The sequence below is a fragment of the Phacochoerus africanus genome, chromosome 4 (assembly GCF_016906955.1).
Source record: "Phacochoerus africanus isolate WHEZ1 chromosome 4, ROS_Pafr_v1, whole genome shotgun sequence".
In the NCBI taxonomy this organism is placed as follows: Eukaryota; Metazoa; Chordata; class Mammalia; order Artiodactyla; family Suidae; genus Phacochoerus; species Phacochoerus africanus.
Window position 1 is genome coordinate 15,934,159 of NC_062547.1, and position 18,308 is coordinate 15,952,466.

The following is an 18,308-nucleotide window of genomic DNA, read 5'->3' on the forward strand; positions in this document are numbered from 1 at the left end:
ATGTCTTCATTTTCCTTTATAGTTACATTTAATCATTCAGTATTCATCATGAACAGACATTATGCTATTTGCAGAAATTATTGTTAGCAAGTAGGCAAGTGCTTTATGGAGCATGACTATTTATTTAATTCATTGAACTCCCTGTCTGATATTAAAGTGTTTTTATTTAAATCATCCCTCTTTTTGATGGTTAATGAGCCTAAGTTGGTGACATGAACAGTAGAGATTCTTTTTTTTTTTTTCTTTTCACTGCTGCTCCTGTACCTGTGTCATACAGAAGTTCCCAGGCTTGGGGTCCAGTTAGAGCTGCAGGTGCAGGTCTCTGCCACAGCCACAGCAGTGCAGGATCTGAGCCACATCTGCAGCCTATGCTGCAGCTTACTGCAACACCAGATCCTTAATCCACTGAGCATGGCCAGGGATCAAACACACATGCTCATGGACATTATATCAGGATCTTAACCCATTGAGCCATAACGGAACTCCATAGATAAGGATGCTTAATGCTAAAAGGAAATTCGGAAATGGTGTAATATTTGTTGCTTCTCCCTTGGTGGTTAAATGGCCCATTCCTTTTATATTCTTAAAGTAGTTACATTATACAGATTTACAGTTAACGTATTACCATAAACTATGCTATATAAAAGTGATCAGAGTAGGTAATAAAAATATTAGATTTTGGTTATGTATAATGAACATATATATATAATAAAATATATAATAACATATTTAATTAATTTAATGCTAAAAGGAAATTCGGAAATGGTGTAATATTTGTTGCTTCTCCCTTGGTGGTTAAATGGCCCATTCCTTTTATATTCTTAAAGTAGTTACATTATACAGATTTACAGTTAACGTATTACCATAAACTATGCTATATAAAAGTGATCAGAGTAGGTAATAAAAATATTAGATTTTGGTTATGTATAATGAACATATATATATAATAAAATATATAATAACATATTTAATTATAAATATAACACACACATATATGAATGCATGTATATCTGTATACCTACATATTTATGTTTATAGACAGAAGGATGGATAAATGGACAGTCCAACACAGTCTTTGTCTCAATATATGGTAAGTAGTATAATCATGGTGCCTTTCTATCATCATTGCCTGGCTGTCTGTCACAGCAGATAAGAACATGGTATGAGAGGTCAGCTGGTTTCTGGTTACTAGTTCATCAGTATGTCTGCTTCAGAATATTCTCTGTTTGTTTTTTCACATATAAAAATGTAGATAATAGCAGTGCCTACTTCTTTATATTGTTGTAAAGATTTACTGCTGAATATAAGTGTATTTTTATTTTATTTCATTGTATTGGTATGAAAGGTTATGAGTCCATAAACAATTATGAAGCTAGTAAAATAAAACTCGAATTTGCTAGAACTTTTCTAAGAGTCATCCCAGGCAGGGTTTTTCTTTCTTTTCCTACCTCTTCTCCCCCCTTGCAGAATCTGTAATTTATAGGGATTATTGTTTTTTCTTTATCTCATAGATAGTCTTTACTGAGATAACAATGTTCTTTTGACCTTGGCATCAGTTGAATGGACATGGGGCTCCATGCACATTTTATTGGTCACCTGGCATCACTTTCCTTCTACACAATTTCCTAATGGCATTTTTCATTTGGTCATTTCTGAGGGTATAGATTAAGGGGTTTAACATGGGAGTTATCATAGTGTAGAAGACAGCAACTGCTTTATCAATAGGTAAAGTAGTTGCAGGTCTCAGGTATACAAATATACAGGGCACAAAGAAAAAGACCACTGCTGTGATGTGGGAAAGGCAGGTGGAGAGGGCTTTTTGTCTTGCCTCCAAGCTCTGAGTCCTTAAAGAGTGGAGAATGACTGTATAGGAGCCAACCAAGAGGAGGAAGTTTAACAGACAGATGAAACCACTGTTGGCAGCAACGAAGAGCCCTAGAGTGTGTGTATCAGTGCAGGCAAGATCTAGCAAAGGATTCAGATCACACATAAAATGATCTATGATGTTAGGACCACAGAAGGGCAATCTGAAGATGAAGAGGATCTGTATGGTCGCATGAAGAAAGCCTCCCACCCATGACACTCCCACTAGCAGGCCACACAGCCGCCAGTTCATAATGGTTGTATAGTGCAGCGGCTTGCAGATGGCCACAAAGCGGTCATAGGCCATTGCAGTAAGTAGGATGACATCAGCACCTGCAAATAAATGTTCCCCAAAGATTTGGGTCATGCATTCATTGAAAGGGCTGGTTTTCTTTTCATGGAGTGAATCTATAATGAGTTTAGGGGTATTGACGCAGGAATAGCAAGCATCAATAAAAGAGAGATGAGCCAGGAAATAGTACATGGGGGACTTCAGCAATGGGCTGAGGGTGATGGTGACCATAGTGAGTATATTTCCTACCATGGAGATGATGTAGACGATCAAAAACACCACAAATATGACTTTCTGCATCTTTGGATTCTGTGTGAGCCCCAGTAGAACAAACTCTGTCACGTTGTTTCTATTCTCCATGTGTCTCATGTTATGATTAATTACATCGCCTGAAAAAAAAGTCACTTTTTATTAGTTCAACTTGAAGTCATTAAACCTCTTCATGTATTAAACAACAGATGGTTAGATTCTATTTAATTCTAAATTCCTGTGCCTTTTTTTTTGGGAGATAGAAGGGTTTTATTTCTTGAAGATTACTCAAATTCTCTCCTGGAGGAAGCTGATGTTTAAAATATAGACATGAGGAATGCAGTGAACATGGAGGCAGGAGATGATCTGGGCAGACTTAATCCTATGAGATGACCCAGAGCCTCAGGTGAGGCAATAGATCTCACAGAGTGTAGCTAAGCCTAAAACATGTGGTTGAAAATGCATGCAAAGTCTACAAATTCCAAGCCAAGAATTTTCCCTTTATTCTTAGGAAATTCAGAAGTAGGAAAAGTAATTGAGAATATGAGTGGAAGGATGCAGAAGGTTTGAAAAAGAGGCAATATTGCATCTAACTCTAGTAAAGACGTTTGTGTCACTTGGAAGAAGTGGGCTGAGTTTCTGTAAGGAGGTGGAAGCCAGAGAAAGGAACCCCAATACCAGACTATAATGCCAGTGGACCTGAAGTGTCACAGGGCATTGGTGATGGGAAAGTAATGAAAGAATACAGGAGTTATTGTAATAGCTTTGGTGAAGTATGTTGTCTAAGTCCCATGACTTTCTAACAGCTTATAGATATACTTTTAATGCTTGTTTGCTATATGCATGACATGATAGCACCCTGAGTGGGTGGTATGATTGCACGCATTTTGCAGATGAGAAACAATCTCAGAAACGAATGTTAACAGTAATGGTAATAATAACTTACAGAACAGTTACCTTGCTCTTGGTGTTTTTGCAGACAGTGGTTGTTTATTTCTCATTACACACTTGTGAGAAAATTCCTACAGTCATTTTCGTGCTTGTTTTACAATTAAGAACTATATGCATAAAGTTAAGGATCCTCTCCAATATCAAGCAGATAATAAAGATCAGAACCATGCTTACTTTTTTCCTCCCCATATTTAACCCAAATCAATGAAATTATTTTATAATAAACAATATTTAACTAGTAAACTCCTTTTCATATAACCATAATAACCATAATTACTTTAATCCAATGTCAGAGACATGTATATATGAAGCAAAATATCAGCAGATACACAAATACTCATACACACATACACACAGTGTAACATATTGAAATCCCCATATTTTAATAAAGGTGTGGGTCTTCTTTCACCGAAAGTTCATTTTTCTTTGTCTTTTGCTCACCCTCATTTCTTCTCTTCCCGATTCCCCTCCAAAGCATAATCCCACGGACTCTGTTGCAAAATTTTGAAAGTGACAGTCCCAGTGTTGTGGAAAGTTATTTTGAGAATCAGAAAGCCCAGATAGTAATTTTGCCTTTCTCCACCTGTAATTTCTTAATCTGGGGTATATTTCTTGGCCCCTTAACAGCTTGTTTCCTCCAATATCAAGTGAGAATAATATTGTCCACCTCACAATGTGTTACGATAATATTTGATAAAACATATATGAACATATCCACCATGCATTTCTAGATAAACAAAGAACCTTCATTTGTTTTCCTGTCTTTGAACCAAGGGGTAGGAAGAATTAATATTTTGAGCAATAATGCAGGGAAACATTTAACTATGCAATAGACTGTGGAAAAATCATCTCCAATTTTACTTTTAAAGAAGCCACAGAGACTCATATTATGCATAACAGTGGAACTCAGGACAAGTTCTTTATATTCATATTTGGACTAAACAGGTTATGGTTTATATCATTTAATATTCACATTTATACACTTTTATATGTGGAGTGTATTTTTATTTTGTTTTCATTCTCATAATTAGTCCTTTTTTTTTTTTTTTTTTTTTTGGTCTTTTTAGGACCACACCATGGCATGTGGATGTTCCCAGGCTAGGGGTCAAATCAGCTTGAAGCCGCTGGCCTACACCACAGTCACAGCAATGCCAGATCCAAGCTGGGTCTGCAGCCTACACCACAACTCATGGCAATGCCAGATCCTTAACACACTGAGCGAGGCCAGAGATCGAACCTGCGTCCTCATGGATACTAGTCAGATTAGTTTCCACTGAGCTATGATGGAAACTCCCTCATAATTAGTCTTAATCGTTAAAGAAAGTACGTGATGGCAGAAGCAGCATATCTGGTGTTAGAGATCTGAATCCTATAAATTTCATAATCTCTGTGAGAGTTTTCTTCTGTCAAATTAGGCTAATGATATTTGCTGACTCTCTTTTGAAGAAAGTAGTGAAGGTCAAATGCTCTGTTACTGGGATTGGATAACAATGATTGCTAACATGGAACGTAACAATCTTTCGGAAGCATCAGCACTGTTGAGAAACTTACCTTCTGGCTGACAGTCTTAATGCTATTTGGGGGTGTTCAGAAATAATCCCATGTTCAAATTGACTTCCTCTTGGAATAAGTACCTTTTGCTCTGAAAGATATGGCACACACAGAAAGAGACTGTTCAGATAATTCAATATAAAATCAATAGTAGAAAAGTAAGGTTTTTTAAAACAAGTCTAAGTCCTTCTAGCATGAAGCATCAAATAGTTTTCACAGAAAACCTGGGAGTTGGATTTAGAATGGATTCATTTGGAATGCTATGGAGAAATGATCTTCTGTAGACGGCTCTGGTCCCATAGGCAGAAGGCAGAGAGTGTGGTAGAAGCAAGCATATTCAAATGAGTCATTTCACCCTTGATTAATCTTGCTCTGTAGATGTAAACAAAAAAGACATTTACCTGCAATGCATGGATATTTAAAGAGGTTTCTACAAATGTTCAATTTCCTTGTCTTGTAGCTGCTATTGTCTCTCTCCTAGGAATTAATTATATCTTTTGATGGAAAGGCTCTGTCTTAGAAGCAGCTATTCTGGAGAGACATACTTGAGAAACAGTCATTCTTGAGTGGGGAATTGTGTTTTCCTGCACTTGCAACCAAAACGTATGAGTCCGCTTTCTCTCTCTGAACCTGGGTTTCTAAGAAAGCCGAATGCCATGTAAATAGCAAGGATGGAATAATTCCAGCGCGAGGATCTGTGATATAGTTAAAACTGTGTACTCATGTCATAGAACTTCTGTTTTATCCCATATGAAGACACTTCTGTAAACCTGTATCCATTGCCTAAGAACCAAAGCAGGGAGGGCATAACATCAGTGGGAGTTGTTGTGTCAGTAGTTCTTGATGCCAGAATGTGTCTTTCCCCCCAGTTATCACAAGACTATGAAAACAAACAAAAATTCTAAAAGGTTCCAGGTAAGTCACCTTGGGACCCTGTGGTGGTCATTATGGAACACCAGGTGACCTTAAAAATGTGAAGAGATATCCAAAGGACAAGACTGGGGTTCTAACACCTACAGTCAACTAATCTAGGGCCAAAGAGGAAAGAACATAAGGTGGGGGAAATAATGTCTCTTCAATAAGTAGCTCTGGGAAAACCGGACGGCTACATGTAAAAGAATTAAATTAAAACATTGCCTTACCCCCTACACAAAAATAAACTCAAAATGGATTAAGGACCTAAACATAAGGCCAGGTACTATAAAACTCCTAGAGGAAAATATAGATAGAAAACCCTTTAATATAAATTGCAGCAACATCGTGTTTGGTCCACCTCCTATAATAATACAAATAAAAACAAAAATAAATACATGGGACCTCATTAAACATACAGGCTTTTAGTCTTTGCAAACAAAGTGATTGACAAGGGATTAATCTCCAAAATTTACAAATATCTCATGGTGATTTATATGAAACAAACAAACAACACAAAAACAATAAAAAGGGCAATAGATCTAAATAGACATTTCTCCAAAGAAAACAGACAGATGGCTAAAAAACACATGAAAATATGTTCAACATCACTAATAGTTAGAGGAATGCAAGTCAGAACTGCAGAGGTACCATCTCATTGTCAGAATGTCCATCACCAAAAAGTGTACAAACAATAAAACCTGCCAGGGGTGTAGAGAAAAGGGAACCCTGCTACACTGTTGGTGGGGATGTAAATTGGTGCAACAACTATGGAGGACAGTATGGAAATTCCTTAAAAAACTACACATTGAACTACCATTTGAAAAGTAATCACAATGTGGGCATCTATCCGGAGAAATACATAATTCGAAGATACATACACAGCAATATTCAGCACAGCACTATTTACAATAGCCAGGACATGGAAGCAACCTAAATGTCCATTGACAGAGAAATGGATAAAGAAGATGTGGTACATGTATACAATGTAATATTACTCAGCCTTAAAAGAGAATGAAATAATGCCATTTGCAGCAACATGGACAGACCTGGAGATTATACTAAGTGAAGTAAATAGGACAAGAGAAAGACAAATATCATATGATATCACTTATATGTTGAATATAATAAAAATGATTAAAAACATTTATAGAACAGGGAAAAAAAAAACACACAGATTTCAAAACCAGTCCTACAATTACCGTGGTGAAATGGGGGAAGGGAAGAATTGGAAGGGTGGGAATACCATATACACACTACTGTATAGAAGAGATGATTAGTGAGAACCTAATGTATAACACAGGAAAATTTACTCAATTTTTGTAATAACCTATATGGAAAAAAATGGATATATATATATATATGTGTGTGTGTGTGTGTGTGTGTGACTGATTCACTTTGCTGTACTACTGAAACTAATACAACATTGTAAGTCACCTATACTGCAATAAAATTAAATAAACAAAAGTCTAGGGTTCTAAATTCAAACATAAGAGTTGTTCCATGTTCTTTTCACTTGGTGTTATTTTTATTTCTTTTGGTCATTCTAGGAGGTATGCAGTGGTAAATTACTGAAGTTTATAGTTTACTTTCCCTGATGACTGATAATGTTGAACATTTAAAAATGTTATTGGCCATTTGTGTAACCTTTTTTTCTGAAAGTTTCTTTTCAAGTGCTTTGCACAATTTAAAAGTAGGGATTCTGGGTTTCCTATTACTAAGTTGGAAGAGCTACTTATATATTCTCGGTATAGGTGTTTTGTCATATGCTTTATATTTATAACATAAATGTAAAATATATTTATATAGGAAATGTATGCATATATGTATTTATCCTATGTAAATTTATTTGTGTATACACACACACACATTCTTCTGGTCTGTGGATAGCTTATGTTTTAAAACCTATGCTGATTAGCAGAAGATTAAAATTATTGCCAAGTTTCTCTCTTTTATTTTTTCCTACAGCTTGTCCTTATGTGTCACGACTAAAATATTGATCTACCTCAGGTCAAAAATATTTCTTCTATGATTTTTCTAAGTTTAGGTTTAACATTTAGTTTTCTGACTCACTTCGTGTTAATTTTTGTGTATAGTTTGAGGTGGTTCCTGAAGTTCGTTTTTTTTGTGATCACATATGGATATTCAATTGATTCAGCATTTGTTGAGAAGACTATTCTTCCTTCATTGGATTACATTGATATATTTGTAAAAAAAATACATACTTTTAGATCAATTTATTAACATTCTGTCATGCTTTAATATCACACAGCCTGGCTTATGGGAGTTTTACGCTAAATCTTTTTTTCCATTATGGTTTATTATAGGAGATTGAATATAGTCCTCTATGTTATACAGTGTGACTTTGTTGTTTACCTCGTTTATATATAGTAGTGTGCAAATGTTAATCCCAAACTCCTAATTTTCCCTCCCTCACTCCTTTTCCTCTTTAGTAAACATACAATTGTTTTCTGTGTCTGTGAGTATGCTTCTGCTGTGTAAATAAATTCATTTGTATACTTTTTAGATTCCACAAATAAGTGATACCATATATTTGTCCTTCTCTGTATGACTAACTCCACTTAGTATGATAATCTCTAAATCCATCAATGTTGCTACAAAAGGCATTATTATATCATTATGTTTATGTCTGAGTAGTATTCCATTGTGTATGTATACTACATCTTCTATACCCATTCATCTTTCCATGATATTTAGGTTTCTTCCATGTCTTGGCTGTTTTAATTGGTGCTGCTATGAACAGGGGTGTGCACTTACCTTTTTGAATTACATTTTTCTTGGGATATATGCCTAGGGGTGAGATTGCTGGATCCAATGGCAACTCTATATTTAGTTTTTCAGGACACCTCCATACTGTTTTCCATAGTGGCTGTGCCAATTTACTTTCCTGCAAAAGTGTAAGAGGGTTTCCTTTTCTTTACACCCACCCCAGAATTTATTATTTGTAGAATTTGTAATGATGGCCATTCTTACCTGTGTGAGATGGTACCTTGTTGAAGTTTTGACTTGTATTCTCTAATAATTAGTGTTGTCAAGCCCCTTTTCATGTATTTTTTGGCCATCTGTCTGTCTTTGTAGAAATGTATGTTTAGGCCTCTGCCCATTTATTAATTGGGTTTTTTGGGTTGTTCTTGTTATTGATTCATATGAACTGCTTGTATATTTTGGAAATTAGATCATTGTCAGTAACATCATTTGCAAATATTTTCTCCCAGCCCATAGGGTATATTTTAATTTTGTTTATGGTTTCCTTTACTGTACAAAAGGTTATAAGTTTAATTAGGTCCTTGTTTGTTTTTGCTTTTTTCCTTTGATTTAGGAGACAGATCAATAATATTGTAATAATTTATGTCAAGTAGTGTTTTGCTTATATTTTGCTCTAGGATTTTTAAAGTATCTGGTCTTACATTTGGGTCTTTAATCCATTTCTAGTTTATTTTTGTATATGATGTTAGACAATTTACTGATTTTATTCCTTTACTTGGGGTTGTCCATTTTCTAATGCCACTTATGGAAGAGACTGTTTTTTCATCACTGTATATTCTTGCCTGCTTTGTCATAGATTAATTGGTCATGGGTGTGTGGGTTTACTTCTGCATTCACTATTCTGTTCCATTGATCCATATGTCTGTTTTTGTGCAAATATTACACTACTTTGATAACTGTAGCTTTGTAGTATTGTCTGAAGCCTGGGAGGGTTATGCTTACAGCTTTGTTCGTTCTTCTCAGGATTGCTTTGGCAATTCTGGGTCTTTTATGGTTCCACATAAAATTTAAAATTCTTTGTCCTAGTTATGTGAAAAATATTCTGGGTAACCTGAGAGGTATGATATTAAATCTGTAGATCACTTTGAGGAGTATGGCCATTTTAACAGTATTAATTCCTCCAAGCCAATAAAATGGTATACATACATCTTTCCATTTCTTTAAATCATCTTCAGTTTTCTTTACCAATATTTTATACATCTAAGCATATGTTTTTCACCTCCTTAGTCAGGTTATACCTTAGTATTTTATTTTTTACTGTGATGTAAAAGGGAATTTTTTTTTAAATTTCCCACTCTGATACTTCATTGTTGGTGTAAAGAAATGCAACCATCTTCTGGATATTAATCTTGTATTCCTGCTACCTTGCTGAATTTATCAGTTCTAGTAGTTTTGTGTGTAGTTGTTTGAGGATTTCTATATATAGGGCAATGTCATCTGCATATAATGACAATTTTACCTCTCCTCTTCTAATTTGGATACATTTTATTACTTTTTTCTTTTCTGATTGGGGTGGTAAGGACATCCAATTCTATGTGGAACAGAGGAGGTGAAAGTGGGCATTTTTTTTCCAGATTTTAGCAGGAATTCTTTCAGCTTCTCACCATTGAGTATCATGTTGGCTGTGATCTGTCATAAATAACTGTTATTATGTTGAGATAGGTTCCCTCCATACCCACTTTGGTAAGTGTTTTAATCATGAGTAGATGTTGCATTTCATCAAATGCATTTTCTGCACTGTGGGTTACAGCAAATGCAAGGTGACAATATATGAGATCATCAGAATCACAAAACTGCTTGCACAAAGGGCCCTGCTGTTAAATGCCACCAGTAGGTCCATCATATCAATATCTATGCAGGTGGGTTTAAACGAGGGCTGCTTATCACAGCAGTAGTGATCAATCAAATTGGATCCACAGAAGGGCAGTCTCAAGGCCAGAATAATCTGAGCCATAGAATGTATAAAAGACCCTATCCACATAAAAGCAATCAGGATGATGCAGACCTGGCACCTCATGATGGTTGGGTAATTCAAGGGCTTGCAGATGGCCACATAGCGATCCATGGCCATGAGGACAAGGATCTCCATGTAGCCAAATAAGTGCCATGCAAAGACCTGAATCAGGCACTCATTGTAAGATATGATTTTCTTTGTAGACAGAGTATCCACAATGAATCTAGGGGCTATGGAAGTTGAAAAGCAGGCATCAACCAAGGACAAATAAAACAGGAAGAAATACATGGGGCTCCCAAGTGTTTGGCTAGACTTGATGGTCACAATGATAAGCAGATTGCCCCCCAAGGTTCCCACATAGAAAATGAAGAAGATCACAAACACCATTTTTTGCTTTTTAGGATCCTGTGTCAATCCTAAGAGGATGAACTCAGTGATACTGTTGTTTTGCTGCATTGTTTCACTCAATGAGGAGAAAGAACTGTTTAGACAAATCTACAAAGGAGAAAGGAAAGAAAAATTATGATATGAATACTATGGTTGGTGGCCAAATATATACACATGAACGTGGAAATGCCAGTTTCTAATGGGTACTCATTAACTACTGTGTCCCAGTGTTATCTGAACAAGATGGAAATCATAATACTTATTCAACCATTTTCCAAGCTTGCGTATGTAAATAATGATATAAGAAATAGAAATATAATGAAAAAGTCAATGATTCTTTAGAAAACAAATATTAATTTATTTGGCATGTGAGAATAATTTTTCCAGCTGAATGTTTTCTTTAGCTTTTGTCAAGGACATATCAATATTAGTTGACATTCTTCCAGTTGCAGAAGCAGAGAAAATTTTTCCATGATTTACTCATTGTGATTTGACATCTTGAACAGAGAACACAATGATACAATACTCTTCAAGTAAATATTATATTGAGGAATGATTGTCTAAACATTTCAGAATGTCTCATAATATAACCTACATACATACACACACATAGGATAGAAGGTGGGCTGTAGAAAAGGAAACAATAAACATAAAATTTTGTCAATGAATGCTAAGCCAGTGTTCCAGCCGATTATGAGATTTATTTGAATCTACTGCTTTAATTTTGTCTTTTTACTTTACTTCTCAAAACTTTCTAGGTGTTTACTATTTTAAGTTCAGCTCCTGTTATTAATAGGAGCCCCTATTTAAATTATATTATATTGTCCAAAGTTAAATGTGTCCCCTTATTCATTATTTTTCTTCAATGTATTTTCTTATGACACAGGGACTCACTAAAGGAAATAATAGGAGAACAAGCTCCAATTCATATCTGGAACTCAGTAGAATTCTTGTAAAATGCATCTTTAGTGCCTTGTACTCTCCATGTGAGAGAGGTAAAAAAAATAAAAAGACGAAATTTGTTCATATCTAGCTATATGCCAAAAGCTGGACAAACTGTTTTATGTGCCCTTATATTCTCCAAATTATTTCAGAGTCAATAACAAATTGTAATTGCCAAACTGGTAAATTCCATCTACAACTCATAGCAGACAAAAACATAATTTTCAAGTATAAATGGATTTCACTTGTTAATCTTAGAAAAATACTGTAAACTAAATAACAGACAAAGTAATTTATTTTGACAGGTACTCTTCTTTTTATTAAAAATAATTAAGCATATGAAAATGCTCAATTTCATTCACAGTTAAGTTCCCCCAGTATTTGTTAGTAATATCATTCTCCAAACAATGAATCAGGGCTTTATGAAAAAATGGCTAATTCTGGGTTTGGGGCAGCATCTTGTAGAGCCAGAAAGTAGGAAAGTGCTTAACCACACACAGTGATGAGGATACATCAAAGGAAACAGGATCCAAATGAAAGACCCCTGATGTCCAAAGATGGAAAAAAATAACATAGAATTGAAGTATAACTCAAGTATGAAATAAATATTCATAAGTTATAATGAAATTAATAATTGGATTAATTACTAGTACATATGGGAGACTAGATAGAATTCCAGATGATTTATATAGATACTCCATCCACAAAATGTCCAATTTTTAAGTGTGAGGAAGTGACTTCCATCCAAAGACAACACTATGGAATGAGGGAAGATAGTAAATTTATAGTGGAGAAATAGGACAAACAGGACCTAAGTCAGTTGGTCAAAGTTAAAATCCACAGTTGTAATCACTTTGAGAGTATGTACCCATTCTTATGTTGTGCTGAAAATTATTTCCTATCTCTGTGGTCTTTATATTCATAACTCTGCTCTAATTGTGAGCAAAATACCAGACAAACCCCAAAGGAGGGGTTTTATACAAAAGAGCCAACTAGTCCTCCTCAAAACTATCAAGGTCAAGGTCATCCAGAACAAGAAAAGTCAGAGAAACTGTCACTATTTGGAGGGACTGGAGAAAACTTGACACCTGAATATAATGTGGTTTCCGGAGTCAGATGTTAGAAATATGACATCGGTAAAGACTAATGAATCCTAGTTAAAATATGGATTTTTGTTAAAAATAATGTAATAATGGTGGCTAATTAATTATGACAAATGTAACATATTAATGTAAGGGGGGACTGAATATAGGTTACCTGGAAACTCTCTGTATTATTTTTCCAACCTACCTGTAAGTATAAACCTGTTACCAAACATAAATTTATGAAAATGAATGGCATTTTTTACCTGGGATCAAGCCACATTCTTCAAATTTACATTTCCCAAGGCAGTGCAGTGTAGTATTTGCCATTAGAGTGCTGGCCTACAGAGGGCAGCCATCACAGAGCTGTTCCAGGATGTTGAATTTCTCCTTACAAATGTATCCCTCAGAGTTATGATGAAATTTTTGTGTTCGGAACTTCTCAGGGTGGCGGTGTAAACGTTAAATGATAAACCCATTCTAATCTTCCAAAATATTTACAACTTTGAATCTCTTCTTCTACATTAAGCCAAGGCAGGTGTGGCATTTCTAGGCTGCTCACTGTGGGCCATCATTTGGTTCGTGTGTTAGTCACACCTCACAAACTGTAAGAGCCTTTCTTAAGCTGCAACAGTAAATGCCGAATCTCTGATTAGTGAGTGCATATCAATACATCAGATCTGATCAAAGTTTATGCTTTTTTCTATGACTATCTATTCCCACAAGTAGTCCCTGGACTCTACCTGTATAAATTAGAAAACTCAAGTAGTTATTTTGGAGTGCAGTGCATGCCTCTTGTGTCACACTGTACCTCACTTTTAGGTGCCTGCTGGGACTTTTGACTGGTTAAAGAACTGAAAGGAATTTGGGGTGTTTGTGGTGGTTCCTGAGGAGAAACGGCAATGTCTTTCATGACAACTGTCACAGGAGAGCTCATTACAGTTTCTTCAGGCAAGGAAGGGTTAATCCTCAGTCACAGGGTGAGTGGCCGTGTCCACTGGGGTGGAGAGACCTTTTCACTGACAAAGAACATTCTTCTTCTTTCTGTTCCTTCTTCTTGGTTTCCTCAGCATCCAGTGGTCAATGTCAGAATCTGGATTTCATTCATGATTCTTCCCTCTCACAGCTTCATCCTGTATCAAGTTTTTTTTTTTTCTACTTCTAAATATTTATTGAATCTTTATTTCTCCATTTTAATTTGGTTTTCCTAGATGCAGATGTTGAGACAGAAATTTATAAAAGTAATCTTTGAGCAGAAGGATTGAGGGAAGCTGCCTATGGTAGAAGGAAAGGGATATAGTCTCAATTAGAGTTTCACTTTATCCTGGCACTGTGGGAGTTCTGGAGTACTTATTGTACAAAGATACTGGTTCCACCTTAAGTCAAGGGGACCAGCCTTTCACCCCTGCTCCAGCCATTTATTGCTGACCAGTAGACCCTAGGATGGTGGACATAATTTTCAAATGAGGCAATTCCAATTTTCTCTGATGCAATTGTCTGTAAAGAATGGGGTTATGGGCTATCAGCAGCCCAGACACACAGCAGTTATTGCTGGGTGCACTGGCCCAGGGAAGGAGACTTCACCTAATGCAGCAGGTGTCCAGAACATTCTGCATCACATCTGGTACCACTGAAGTTCAAGCTTCCATCATTTCACATTCAAATCATTGCAGTAACATCTTTACTCTTCTGCTGCCTGTCTTAATCTCTTCAATCTATTTTCCATTCTATATCTAGAATCATCATTCTAAATCTCAAATCTAACTGCATCATTCTCTAGCTTAAAAATCCTTCCAGTATTTTCTTCATAGTACTGAGCATTAAGCTTTAACACAATGATACCCTTTTGAACTTCTCTGTTCTGATTTCTTCAACTTCATATCTTGCTATTTTCCCTTGATAAGCTAAGAGTCCAGCATGGTGCCTGGTACACAGTGGGCATTCAATAAGTACTTTTTGAATGAATATTTGATTTAACATCCACAGCTATGTCACATTTATTAGGATTCCTGCATTTTTATTTTCACCAACTTTGTTACATATTCCATCTCCTCAGAACAGTCTTGCTCCAAATGATGTCTATTCAATCTACTGAGTCTTTTTTACCCTTTGAGTTCCATTTTTCTGAGACCTTTTACTCCTGCAGTCTTTTCTAAATCCCCAGGTGTTTGTTGTATGACCATCATGCATGCTTTCATAGCAACCAGTGCTTCTACTCTCTTACTTTTTATAAAGGTGTATTTTACTTTCTGTTCTCCTTGTGATTCTCTTAATGGTTCTAAGCTCTGAGAAGGCATCCCTGGGATTATTTTTTTCAATTCTACCCTGAATCCCTAGCAACTTTTAATATATCTGATACATTCCTTGGGTTCAAAAATATTTGTTGTTTAATGAATTTAGTATGGAAGGGATGAATATATTTATCCTGAAATCACTTTGTGTGTACATAAAGCTACATATTTAAAAAAATAACTTTTTATAACAAAATGTTACCCAAAGCAAATTGATTAACAGAGATATTAAAAAAAAGGCCCACACTCATATAGTGATGAAACTTGCTAAGAGCAGGGGGAATAATAAGGAAAACCATTTATTCATATAATACCATATTCAGTTTCAGTTTATTTCTTATTCCTAGTTTAATCATGATTAAATAGGATTAAATACAAATTATGGTTTCCCAAAGAGATATAACCAGAGTTCATCTGAGACTCTGAAACAGATAAAGGTAGAGAGAATTTCCTTATCACCAGTACTACTTTTTTTTGGCCTGTATTTTATTAGCTTTATTCATCCTCCTGTATATTTAAATATATTCATTTGTTTTTGTTTTGTTTTATTTTTTGCTTTTAGCTTTTTAGGGCCACACCCATGGCATATGGAGGCTACCAGGCTAAGGGTCAAATCGGAGCTGTAGCTTCTGGCCCACTCCACAGCCACAGCAACACAGGATCCAAGCCATGTCTGCAACGCACGCCTACATGCTCAGGGCAACGCCAGATCCTTAACCCAGTGAGTAAGGCCAAGGATTGAACCTGCATCCTCATGGATGCTAGTCAAATTTGTTAGCTGCTGAGCCATGATGGAACTCCCATTTGGTTTTTATTATGAGCCAGACGTGTGCAAATTGTAGAAACTTTTGTTAGAAAGTAGGCAAGTACTTTATAGAGTATGACTTTATTTAATCAATTGAAATTCCAGTCTGTCGTGAAATATTTTATTTGAATTGTCCCTATTTCTGGTTAATCATCAGCATAAAATATTTACATGTGCAATGCAAAAAGATTCTGAATGCACCAAGAAATTTGGAAATTAGTATAACATTCTTTACTTAATGATTTGATATAAGTGGCCTATTGCTTTCATATTCCTAGAGAAATTATATAACAGTGTTACAGTTCGCATAAAACCGTCAGCTATAATGTATAAAACTGCTAAGTGTTATTAATGAACATCACCAGAATTTAGTCATATATAATAAAATATATATAACATAATACTATATATATTCATGCATATATATACACACACATATACACACACACATATATGTATTTCAGAAGAGTCTGCATATTTATAAATATTAACCAGTAGTCATGGTTCCTTTCTATCATCACTGGCTGCAGTATATCACAGCAGTTAAGAACATGGTCACAGACTCAGTTGGATTCCAGTTATTCTTAGATATTTCTGTTTTGGAGCTTTCTTCTTTGGGTTTGTTTCCTTATATATCAGGGGGAGATAATAGTTCTGCCTAACTCTTTGGGTTGTTATAAAGATTATTGAAAATTCCAGTATATTTTATTTTGTTTAATGAGGGTTTTGAATCCATAAACATTGAGGAAATTAGAGAAACTCACTGGCAATTTGGTAGAGTTTTTCAAATACATAAAGAAGAGTCCTGAGCTAGTTTTTAACACTTATCTTGTACCCATTTCTTCTCCCCTCTTGGCAGACTTTATAACTTGGAAAAGCTCATTTTTTTCTTTACCTCAGCAAATAGGTATTATCTGCTGAGATTATCAACAGTGTGCTTTTGAACCTTGCCTCTGTTCAGTCAACTTGGGGCTCTAAGCACATGTGCTAATATAAGCACATTTATATTTCACCTGAAATCAGTTTCCTACTGCACAATTTCCTAATAGCATTTTTCATCTGGGCATTTCTCAAGGTATAGATTAAGGGGTTTAACATGGGAGTTATCATAGTGTAGAAAACAGCGACAGCTTTATCAATAGGTAAAGTAGCTGCTGGTCTCATGTACACAAATATGCAGGGCACGAAGAATAAGATGACTGCTGTGATGTGGGAGACACAGGTCGAGAGGGCTTTTTGCCTTGCCTCCAAGCTCTGGGTCCTTAGTGAGTTCAGGATGACCACATAGGAACCCATCAAGAGGAGGAAGTTTAACAGACATAGGAAACCACTGTTGGCAGCAACAAAGAGCCCTAAAGTATGGGTGTCAGTGCAGGCAAGATCCAGCAAAGGGATTCAGATCACACATAAAGTGATCTATGACAGTTAGGACCACAGAAGGGCAATCTGAAGATGAAGAGGATCTGAATGAATCCATGAGAAAGCCTCCCACCCACACCACTCCCACCAGCAGGCCACATAGCTGCCGATTCATGATGGTTGCATAGTACAAGGGCTTGCAGATGGCCACATAGCGGTCATAGGCCATCACAGTAAGTAGGATGACATCTGCACCTCCAAAGAAATGTTCCCCAAAGATTTGAGTCATGCATGCATTGAAAAGACTGGTTTTCTTTTCATACAGAGAATCTACAATCAGTTTAGGGGTATTGACAGCAGGAATAGCAAGCATCGATGAAAGAGAGATGAGCCAGGAAATAGTACATGGGGGACTTCAGCAGCGGGCTGAGAGTGATGGTGACCACGGTGAGCACATTTCCTACCATGGAGACCATGTAGACGATCAAAAACACCACGAATATGACTTTCTGCATCTGTGGGTTCTGTGTGAGCCCCAGTAGAACAAACTCTGTCACGTTGTTCCTGGTCTCCATGTATCTTATGGTTAGTTACATTGCCTGAAAAAAGTCACTTTTTCTTAGTGCAACCTTGAATTCATGAAGCCTATCTGTGTAATAAATAATAAATGTGTAGATTCTATTGTGTTCTGAATTCTTATGATTTTTTGACATAGAAAAAAAATCCTCTCATTTCTTGAAAATAAATCTTTCCTGGGGGAAGGTAATGTTTAAGTTCTCAACATGAGGAACCTAGTGATCACAGAAGCAGGAAATCATCTGTGCAGACCTAATCATGTGAAATGCCTCGGTGCCTAACACGAAGCAGTAGATCTCACATGTAG

The 18,308-nt window shown here is 36.0% G+C and overlaps 2 protein-coding genes and 1 pseudogene across 2 annotated transcripts; all 3 read right to left on the reverse strand.

The window, feature by feature from the left end:
- Positions 1 to 1,585: 1,585 nt before the first annotated feature.
- On the reverse strand, positions 1,586 to 2,524 carry LOC125124088 (olfactory receptor 4C46-like). Its single transcript, XM_047774260.1, has one exon. It carries the CDS (start codon positions 2,522 to 2,524, stop codon positions 1,586 to 1,588), a length of 939 nt encoding a protein of 312 aa, XP_047630216.1.
- A 7,825-nt stretch (positions 2,525 to 10,349) lies between these two features.
- On the reverse strand, positions 10,350 to 11,015 carry LOC125124493 (olfactory receptor 4C11-like). The gene has a single exon (XM_047774600.1). The coding sequence runs from the start codon at positions 11,013 to 11,015 to the stop codon at positions 10,350 to 10,352; it is 666 nt and encodes a 221-aa protein (XP_047630556.1).
- Positions 11,016 to 17,068: 6,053 nt separating this feature from the next.
- LOC125124089 (olfactory receptor 4C46-like) lies at positions 17,069 to 18,003 on the reverse strand (annotated as a pseudogene).
- Positions 18,004 to 18,308: the final 305 nt, after the last annotated feature.